The 10,508-nt window shown below is 38.7% G+C and overlaps 1 protein-coding gene across 5 annotated transcripts; it reads right to left on the reverse strand.

Moving 5' to 3' along the window:
• Nucleotides 1-291: 291 nt before the first annotated feature.
• Nucleotides 292-10,432, reverse strand: rmi1 (RMI1, RecQ mediated genome instability 1, homolog (S. cerevisiae)). 5 transcript variants are annotated; one of them, XM_008418466.3, is made up of 9 exons: nt 10,232-10,432; nt 9,644-9,863; nt 7,529-7,639; nt 6,020-6,169; nt 4,662-4,732; nt 4,366-4,489; nt 4,162-4,243; nt 3,507-3,678; nt 292-2,168 (listed from the first exon to the last, which is right to left on the reverse strand). In XM_008418466.3, exons 2-9 carry the CDS (start codon nt 9,803-9,805, stop codon nt 1,025-1,027), a joined length of 2,016 nt encoding a protein of 671 aa, XP_008416688.1. In that variant the 5' UTR covers nt 9,806-9,863; nt 10,232-10,432; the 3' UTR covers nt 292-1,024. The 5 variants fall into 5 exon arrangements, with proteins under 5 accessions (XP_008416688.1, XP_008416687.1, XP_008416686.1 ...); XM_008418465.3 differs by having other exon boundaries at nt 10,184-10,432; XM_008418464.3 differs by having other exon boundaries at nt 10,160-10,432.
• Nucleotides 10,433-10,508: the final 76 nt, after the last annotated feature.

Consider the following 10,508-nt stretch of genomic DNA (forward strand, 5'->3'; position numbering starts at 1 on the left):
AATAAGTGTGAATGAATGTTCACTGTGGATAACTGGCTGCACCGGAAAGCAGCCTGTTACAAACTTCGCGCAAATTATGAGATGGGTAAGGTTAGACCTTTCAATATCAGCAGCAAGGTGCTTCCGCTATAACAGAACCGTTACAAAGCATATGAAATAGGAGAGAAAAAGCTGGTTTTGCAACATGTCAGCGCAATAGTAACTTAGTTACTAAAAGAAAGCTTAAATAGATATATTCCTCCAGCTCACAGATACTACAAGTGGAAAAAAAACATGAAGCGAAGTCTGATATGATAAACCTTTTGATATCTTTTTATTTCCAGTACTTGGAGCAAAAAAAACAAACAAACAAATCATTACATTTAAAACCAAAACCATGGACGTGGCTCTGGAGAGGAGAGAAATAATCAAAGCTCATCGCCTCTCCTTTATCCCCCGCTTTCCTTTCATTCTCCTCTGAGGAAGTTTATTAAAGACCCATGCTGCCCTTGCCTATTCAATCACTTTTCAGTGAAAAGTAATGGTCGTGCTGCATGAATGCATAGACTGGCAATTCATTACTGTAATCAGAACATGAATACCCCCGTATCCCTACTCTCGTCTCCGCTCTTCTCTCCGTGTAGTTTTCAATGCTACACAGGATGTGTCATGCTTAAAACTGGGTTGTTTAAACCAACATTCAGCTAATGGCTGCATGTGAGTATTTAGATACCCTCTTTCTTCTGTAAACTAAACGCAACACAGTGGATCTACAGCCTGTAGTAGCACAATAAACAGAAGAATTAAACCCACTAATGCCAAACAGCAGAATGCTGCGTTCGCGTATAGCAGATGGGATGCATTGCAACACAAGATCATCAGATCATCAGACTCCCAGTTCACACCTTCTGCTGTCAAAAATGTAGCAGAGGGCCAAGTTGATCATCAATTTTGATCATAGCTTTATTGGCAATTTTTCATCTCTGCCGAAGGGCAATTTAACGTTTCCATTGGAGGTAATTTTCTCATTTTCACCCACTTCCACTCAGCTGCGTTTACTTTCCCTCACCCTCTGCTCCAGCTCCCGCAGCACTCTCTCGCTGACTGGTTGAGCCTTGGCCACCACGGCTCTCCCGTCGCCTGGCTTCGCGACGATCGTCATGATGCAGCACATGTCCACCAGCTCTTCCTGGCATCTCCGCATGCCGGAGTCTAGCTCCCCCCTGCGCGACGGGTCACGCTTCAGAGCCGTCTTCTCTGCTACAGAGAACCCCAGTAATCCTGTCAAAACCTCATTGGATAACTCCACATCCAGGTAGCCAGTCCCATCAGATATAGAAGCAGAAACACTCCAGACTCCATTACTGCTGGTCAGCTTTCCCAGCAAAGTCACAATGAAGGCTTTGACGCAGACCTCAGTGGGTTGTGAACGGGGTTTAGACAGAAGCTTGTCAAGTAAGCATAAATAGGTAAAAGGTGCAGAGGTCAGAGTGAGTGCAGGGACGCTGGGGTCATCTTCTGCAGCGTTTAAACTGTGAGTTTTCTCTTGAGGTGTTCCAGTCACAGTTTTTGGGGACATCGAGGAAAGGCTAGAGCTGGTGTTGCTTTCTCTAGCTCTTCCAAATTGTTCTTTAGCAGAGATTTGAGCCAGTCCCCTCGGTTGCTCCCTTTGCACTGGATTGGGCTCAACCTCTTGAAAAAGACAGTCCGTGTCTTCATCCATAAAATCATCATCATTAACACCCAACCCCAACTCTTCGGATGTCTCTAAGGCTGACGGAGAAAAGAAGGCTTTGGATGTCGTTGAAGCCTCCCTGCTGAATCCTTGATGATCTCTTTTCAGGGATCTGGAGGGAACAGACCCCTCAAATGTCCCAGATCCATGTGAAGTTTGCGCCTCAAATCGAACAGGTTGGGCTTTTGTTGCTCTTTCCACACCGCTTTGATTTACTAATATTCTGTTATTCTGATGTGTGCTTCTATGATCGTTGTCAACGTTTCCACCTTCCTGTAATATAACGCTGTCTAACTCGTCAAGGGGAAAGTCTTCATCAGGAAATTCGTCATCTGCCATGTTGTCTTCTTGGCTATTTTGATCCGTCACGACAGAGTGGAACAACTCAACGAGGTCCTCGTCATCCTCGTTTCTTCGAACTGACCCACTCCTGTTAGGTTGTGTTGAATCAGATCTGTGAAAATGAGAGAACGTTTGACTCCTAAAAGATACAAATAAACCAATTATTTTCCAAAATATTGCAAAGAAAATGTTTCTGGTAAGATATACAGTAGCTGCTGTAAGATTATGGCCCCCAACTTGCTACATTTGCATTTATGGAAATATAACAACATAGTTTATAAGCTGTGATGAAAATTACTAATTGTTTTTATAATTTAATCTAGACATGCAACAAGAAATTAGTAGACGATCAGAACAAAATGATTTCCAGCATGACCAGTCTGTCGGAAACTAAAAAATCCCAACTTTTCTTCGAACCAGTAAATGCACCAAACATAAGCACAACAAAGGTTAAGCGCTGACATGGTTGGTATGGGAAGTTGTTACTGAATAAGACTTATTTTTGCTAGTTCAGTGTTTTGTTTATAAAATACCATCATAGGAATGCACAGAACTTTAAAAGGCTACTTTATGGGCAACTGTGTCGGGCTGTGAGGAAGCGAGAGAGCAAGACTTTCAACAGACACCAGGAAGGCTGAATGTCTTATGGCAAAATTGCTGTTTTATCTTCCTGAGCTTTCAATCTCTGTCTTTCATGGAACATTATCTGGAAGTGTTAAAAGCTTGTTTGGGCTAAGCTAATTTGGTTTAGCGATGTGGTAATAACTATAAGAGCCTAAACAAAAATAGTAATAATTTTGTCTTTGTTTCAAAATACATATAAAATCTTGGTTTACAGTGACCACTCTCCTGCAGGCGTTGTGCTGTCGCCTCTGTTTCAAACAAACAATTATATACCGATTATGGCAAGAAGGCAAGAAAATTATATTCTGATAGCAAACTTTACATCACCTTAAATTACAGTAGTTAAAATGGTCTAAAATAGGTGTTGGCAGGCCAACACTTGAACGGATTGGTGCATCTCTACCGCAATCCTTTGCCAAGACACATGGAGCTTGTTTTTCAGCAGATACACACCAACTGACAAAACAGTGAAGCACCTGGAAGAAATTGTTAAATTTGGGCATGATTTGGTCTTTAATGTGATGGACTGAAATTGGGATGTAAATGATTTGATCTGCAAGAAGGACAGACACCAGAGAGGCCCAACTGGAAACTCTCTGAGAGTTAAAAGACAGAGTGGAGATGTTACATAGAGTAGGTATTGCATTTGTTGTACCAAGTGGCATAATGTTAATAATGGGAACCTGAGAACACGCGCAGACTTGTCACCCCAACATTTTGTCCATTTTCCTCAAAAACGAGTATGTAAACTATTTAATTTCACTCGTATATAACCGTACAAAACAAAACAATTAAGCACAACATATTGGGACAGTTGATCACTGACCTGAATGAGACAATGTCCCCAAGGACAGAAGACAGAGTCGAGGTCTCCTGCAAGGTCCCATAACCACTATCTGTAGATGGCTGAACCTGAACGACTTCAGCCTCACTGTGTTCCTCCAGACTGGCCAGCAGCTCTGCATCGTCCACCTCCAGGTCCTCCACTGCCTGGTTGTCTTCAAAGACCAAAAATAAATAAATAAATTATGATCATTTTTATTACAAAAGACGGGGTACTCTCATCTAGGTATTTTATTATAACTAATTAATTTACTTAGTATGGGTGGATAATTAATGTAGTGATCATCATGAAAAATATTTTATGATATTAATTTTTATTTATTGCTGCCATACTAAATTTTGTTTGTTCCATGAGAGCATTAATAAACATCAGTAAATGAGAATAAATCAAACTTCTTTAGGTGACTGGTGTTCTCAAAAAGCCAATTTCAAATGTGAATATATTTTTCAAGAGCAGCCATTTGTGGGGAAGTGATTGTTGCGGCATGTAGTCACAGCCAGTTACTTAAAATAACACTGAAAAGTAATAAACATATTTTTTGTCATCCTTTTTACCATTAACATAATGGTACCACAAAATATTGCAAAAATGTTCATATCGCCCTTCATCAAAGATCCTTAAACTCTTGTGGTTCCACCTTGTCGTGGTTGCATCGAAGCCTCTTCGTCTTGCTGCTGCTCTGGCTCTGGGAGGCCCAGCGTCCGGCACAACACCCGGCCCTGTCGTGGAATAATAGACGTGCGCAATTACTGTGTTATACTCATAAAAACCCCAGAGAGAATGAGTTTTAAAGATTCAGAACAAATGCATGAAAAATCCAACATCTCTATGCACAGCTAACCTGAGTATTCCTCTCCACCAAGTCCTCTACCTCACCACCCAGCATCTTTACATTGGACGGCCCCAAAAGCACAACACCAAGTCTGCAAACCATCTTGCCTTGCAACTGCAGCTTTGCTCCAGGCCTAAGAAAGTTAACAGCAACTTAGAAAATTAACAAGTTGCTAAAATGCACACAATAATATGAAAAAACGAATTAGAAATAAGTTATAACAGTTATAATTATTGAATGTTTGGTGATTCTGTAAAGATAGAAACAGTGTTAAGCAGTTAATGCTTTATAAGTCTGTTGATAACCTGAGTGTTGAACTGAGCGCAGGGATGGATTGATACTCCATGGCCTCCAAGCTCTGAACTCCGTCTGTAATCTGCAAAGCAAATATATAATGTTTTTATGCTAGATGCAGCATCTTTAGCATTCACATATTCAAACTTTTGCAGAAGTCACAGACAAAAACTACAGTATTTACATACAACAAATAATGATTAAAAATGACTTGTTAAATACCAGAATGAGAATAAGAATTTTTCAGGCTGTTGTTTAACTTTCCTCAACTTCAGACATTTTTCACATGTTTTCTTATGACTGAATAAAATTGTATAATTAGTCTGAGATCAGGGCTTTGTGATGTTAACTCCAAAACATTTGACTTTCTCGTCCTAAGGCCACTTTGTAGATAATTTATCAGTATGCTTGGGGTTACTGTTCACTTGGAACATCCATTTTTTTTCTTTTATGACGTGCACTTCAAGCGGTATGTTTGAGATGTTGCTGACGTGCGTCTCCTCTGCATCTGTGCCCTTAAGTTAATTAGAAACTTACAAAACCAAAATACCAAAGCTGTTTAAATTTATGGTTATTATTCTGTATGTAAACTTTTGATTTGGATGAAAGTAATTGCTAGAAAAAAAATCCTTTATAATTCTAGCATTCTATAAACAATTTTGGTAATGCAAACGGACCTGAAACAGGAACGATTTAGTCTAAATAAATATCAGACAGAGAGAAAAAGGGTTTTGCGTCTTTACACACACAGTGTATGTAAAGATCTTGTTTCAGTTATGTGCTATAAATCTTTTGGTGTGGAAAAATATAAGCAGCAGAAAAAACAAGGAACTTTTAAAACTTTTCAAAATAGTGTTAGCGCTATAAAAGTATGCACAAATTCAAAGAAAATGATTGTCTTACGATAAATATCACAATAAGACATCTCTACAATTTACTCCTCTTTGTTCTCTCATTGACTGCATCCCATCACTCCGATTCAGAAAGAGCAGCAGACTCATTCACCATCGTACAGATAAAAGATGAAGTGGGGTCTTAGCAGTAAATATTGTGCAGCCACCCAGAAGTTCAGTGTTCATATTCTTTTAGCGTCAAAGTGCTAAAACCAGTAAGCACATCAATGAAAAACGCCTTCAATTAAAGCCCTCTTCCAAGAAAACCTTTTGAAAAAAATAAAAATCAAAAATCAGGTTGTTATGAAAAAAAGAGTGAGAAAACCTACTTATTATGTTCTCTCCTTATGCTTTCACATGTTTATGTAACTTCTTACATAAACATGTGAAACATGACATTCTTGTTTCTTTTAATTTCTAAAGAACAACACAGAAATGTATTTTTTCATAAGCCACAACGGAGAAGTGACTGTGACCTGGAGCAGCAGCATGCGGGTCGCTTTGGCCTCCCAGGGCCTCTGAGTGGTCTGTGTGACAGCGGAGACCTCATCATTGGTGCAGTCTGTACCCCTCCACTTCTGCAGCTGACCATATGCAGGCTGACTGACATCCAGCAATGAGTCAACCTGAAGCAAAAACAGACTAATCAGCTATGGTTCATGTTGCCTTCACAATTATTTTGTGATCATCCAGTAGCTTTTTTTTCACATTGTACTTTTTGGTGAAGAGGCTGAGTTTTATTTTTTTGCCTGTACTGTAAAGGATGAAAATTCGATTAACCCTCCATACCTGAATATTAGGAAAAATAAATTATAGCTAGTCTAGGGACTATCATTTTGAATGCTTTTGAACTTGTAGGGTTCGGGGATTCTAAGCCATTTTAATGTAAGAAATGCATTCAGGGTGTATTTAGTTTTCAACAAATTCCCCTAATTTGGTTCAATATTTGCTTGAGAAAGACAGAAAAGGTTGGATCTGAGATGTGTATTTCTGTACACATCTCAGATGTGTACTGGGTTGGTTAAATAATTTCAGAACCAGATGTACTGCAAACCAACATATAGTGCGCTTCTTCTTTTTTTGCAACAGTTTTTGCTTAAAATAGTATATCAAATGAACACAGAAGTCAATTATAGGCAGAAGTGTACGGTATGAAGGCGTTTTCCTCTGGGGAGTCCAAAGCACTTTAATTGGGTTTTCCAAAGAAATAATCATTTAAAAAAACGTCAAGTGTTTTCTGCCACAATTCTTTTTTCTGCATTTAATGAACTTGTACCCCTTTTTCATAAAGTTTTTATATATAATTGTTGAATTCAACAAGGCTTATTGTTTGACTTTATTTCCTGAGTTTCTTTATTTATTTGAGATTATAAGCAAAAACATATAGCCAAAGCTGAGGAGGGAAAGGATTGGGACGGAGATTACAACCCGCACTAAACTATATTTGATTTTATTTTTACCATTTTGGTCTTCAATAATCTAGTTTTCACAAAAATATATTTTTTTTTCTGGAAATGTACCTAATATGATGGAACAAGGCAGCAACACCGCTTATATAATTGCTCATCTTTTTCTCAACCGGTCTGCATGCTGTCTATCTAAAATCTGATTGATCTTAATTTGCTGATATTTATGCCACACAAAGCATCCATACTCATAATAATTCATAGTTCTGCAGTCATAATGGGTCACGTTGGCAATATGAATATGTACTTACCTGAAACCATGTTTATTTTTGCTGTAATGAGTATTTTAAAATGAAGCATTCTATTGTTTTATTAGATTAGGCCTCAAGTGGTTTTCATAAAAAACTGCAGTTGTCGACAGTTAAGGAATAGCTTAAAATATTGTAGATCTCTTTTTAAACACAAAATGTTGCGTTTCATCATCTTTTTAAAAAAAATATAGTTTCAGGTTTTTGGCCAGACTTCCACAATCCCAAGCGAGAGAGAAAATAATGCATTAAGCAAAAAAGAAAACAGCACCTGGACACAAAACGTGCCATTGAGTTCCGTCTTCTGGGCCTGAGCGAGCCCTTCAGGGAGAACCGGGTGACCCAGGTCTCTCAGATCTGTCAGGAGCCACTGATCCAAGACCTAAAATTGAGCATCGAACAGATAGTTTTTAAGTGACACCCGTACCAAATCTCTTAATTTCACAAAGGCGATTGCTCATTGTCAGATGGCTAATCAAAACTGACCGTGGGGGGAGGTGAAATGATGCATGTTGAAAAGTCTGAGTTAGTCAAAGCAATGATTTAACAAAAATATTAGCCTTGTCACGGGGTGTTTGAGGTGCAGTGACTCAGTGGTGTGATCAAATCCCTGCAGCTTATTCATTTCTTATCAATGACTGTTTGCACACGTACGCTTGCGTCAAAAAAAAAAAAAAAGAAGTGCTCTGGAATGACTGGCATCTGGGAACCATGTGGGCTACCTTAATAAACTGATAACATGGTCGTCCTGGAACCATAAGGAGACTATGTGTCCCCCACCCCCCGACAAATGAAGCAATATCTTCGACAAGTATCTGTTTGAAAAGAGATAGGCTTTGGCCCTGGAAGGACACAGCTGCTCAGTAGCAATATTTCAGTCCGCTGTGGCGTATGAGAGATGCGTCAGTGTAAGAAAACATACCCCACATGACGCCACCACCAGCTGGTACAGCTGACACCCGGCATGATGGATACGTGCTGTTTACACTAAAATTCTTCTCCGCTATCTGTTGCAACAGAAACCAGGGATTTTCAACCAGGGATAAAGGTGTCACTTTATTTCACATGATCGGCACATACCATAATTTGATCTTATTGTTCTCGGTTGTAACTATTAAATAATTATGGCGATGGGCTTTCAAAGTTAAAGCAAAACTGCTTTCAGTTGGGAAATAGAACATTTACTTTGTTTTTCTAAAAATTCTAATTTGCAAATTGAAAAAAAAAACTACTAAAGCTGCATAATATTATAAAAACAAGCACGCTGTTAATACTAAATATTTCAATGATGATGCCATTTTCCATCACCATCACGTCCCTTACAGTCTCCGTGAGTTTTAGCTAGAGATGAACTAAGGTTTGTGGTCAGTTACTGATCTGTTTTTTGCAAAGCTTGTATGTACAAATTACAATTTCAACTGATTATGTTTTTTCTTAATTAACAATAAAATAAGAAGATATAAAAATTGAACATATTTTCCCTGGTCTTCTGTGTAGGTGAAGTTAGTATTCTAAAAAGCAGCAGTATTCATGCATATTCCAAAGAAGGTAAAATTTTACTATAACTGAGAGTTTTCTAAATGATTGCCAACATATTTCATTACATTATGTGTCAAACCAGAGGTTAAAAAGTTCAAAAACAGGACCAGTTTTGTAGTTCTCCGTTTAGCCTTTCCATTATTTGCAAAATGTTTCTCTCTCTCCCTGACTAACCCACAGCACTAAACAATTAATAGTTTCCTTTAAAACAGCATCTTAGATCTCTGTGCTTTCTCTCCCTTTATTGTAAACATCTCACTGATTATTAAAGTATCTAACGCTCCCCCTCCCCTTTGTAGTACATCATACTGGTAGTTTTGTATGATGCTTAAGATCAGAAAAAGTCAGGTCAGGTCCAACCAAGTGCCATTCAACTCACCAGCTGATTTCTTGATGCATCTCTATGGGAATAAAAGTAAATAACCAGATAGTGCTGTCTAAATGGACACATTAGACAGAACACAAATGCACATTAATAGTGTTAAAAGCAATTGTTTTAGCAATTGTTTTCTCATGCTCAATTGTGCCCAATTGAGCATGAGAAGAATACAGATTTGAGACACATTCAGTCTAGCTTTATTTTTCATTCCAAAAAGCAATATTTGCCTTTTCTTAATCTATTTTAAGGACTTAGGGGTGGGGGAAATTACATTTAATTCCAAGATTTAAACTATGCATTTCTGCCGCCCATTCCGAATGCTGTGTGAAAACAAATGGATGTTTTTCCAAGTAAAGCAATTGTGTGACCTGTAGAGACAGTAAGAAAGAAGGAGACAGAAACAAGCACTGAAATGGATGTTATGATGTGATTTGTCAGACCAGAGTGTGATGACCTGGCTGTACCTACCTGCTGATTGATTTGCTGCTGAGACAGATGATTTGCTCCTCCAGTGTCTCCTTGAATCCACTCAACGCAGGCTTCAAGCCAGGCAAAGGGAACCTGGACATGGCGAGAGGACTGCAGCCAGGCCTGAGTAGCCCGTACTACTGACGGTGTCTCCGGGGCCATCCTCCTCTACTTTCTCTGCAGTTTATATTGCAGCTATTTTCTGCAAGTATTCTATTATCTGGAATTACATACAGAGAACTTTTAAACTTTGCTATGTGAGCCGTCTTTAATTTAGAATTATCACTATTTTCTTAACTTCAGGATGTAATTATACAACGGATACAAATCCATTGTCATAGGAGTCTGAGTGGTAAGGGGCCATTAGTCCCCATCATAATATGTATGCCTAATACGAACGTGTAGCGTGGATGTAAACTGAAGAAGAAAAAAAAGAAGAGGCATCAAAAACAAGAGCAATTATATACCGTGATTAAGAAAAGTATGCATGTTCAAGTAAGTGTTGCGTAAAGTTACCTAAGCAGAAAATGAAAGCCTTACATCCACAAGGCGAGTTAGTACGAAACGAAGGCGCCAAAGTTGACTAACCAAAACATCAGTTAGCAAGACCGAGGGAATAGCTGTTCATGGCCTCAGAACATCCGGAGCACAACGATTGCCCAATAAAACATTACAAGCCTACTTTAAGAGATGTTATAACAACAAGCAGATTACTATCAGGCTGGTAGGTAAATTATTTTTATCTACGGGAAAAACTAGAAATACAGCTTTGAATATCCACATCCGGAAATAAGGCGTTAGAAACGCCCCTCTTCACATGATTGGCAATATTTCCACACAATGGCAGTCGTCGTACCGTTGACGT

This window comes from Poecilia reticulata, chromosome 9, assembly GCF_904066995.2.
Source record: "Poecilia reticulata chromosome 9, P_reticulata-male-v2, whole genome shotgun sequence".
In the NCBI taxonomy this organism is placed as follows: Eukaryota; Metazoa; Chordata; class Actinopteri; order Cyprinodontiformes; family Poeciliidae; genus Poecilia; species Poecilia reticulata.

Excerpts from the sequence above, each read along its gene's own strand:
- rmi1 (XM_008418466.3), bottom strand. The coding sequence starts at position 9,805 with ATGGCCCCGGAGACACCGTCAGTAGTACGGGCTACTCAGGCCTGGCTG. Across the intron at positions 4,244-4,365 it reads TGGTGGAGAGGAATACTCAG|GGCCGGGTGTTGTGCCGGAC; the intron begins GTTAGCTGTGCA and ends ATTCCACGACAG. Across the intron at positions 2,169-3,506 it reads GGGGACATTGTCTCATTCAG|ATCTGATTCAACACAACCTA; the intron begins GTCAGTGATCAA and ends TCATTTTCACAG.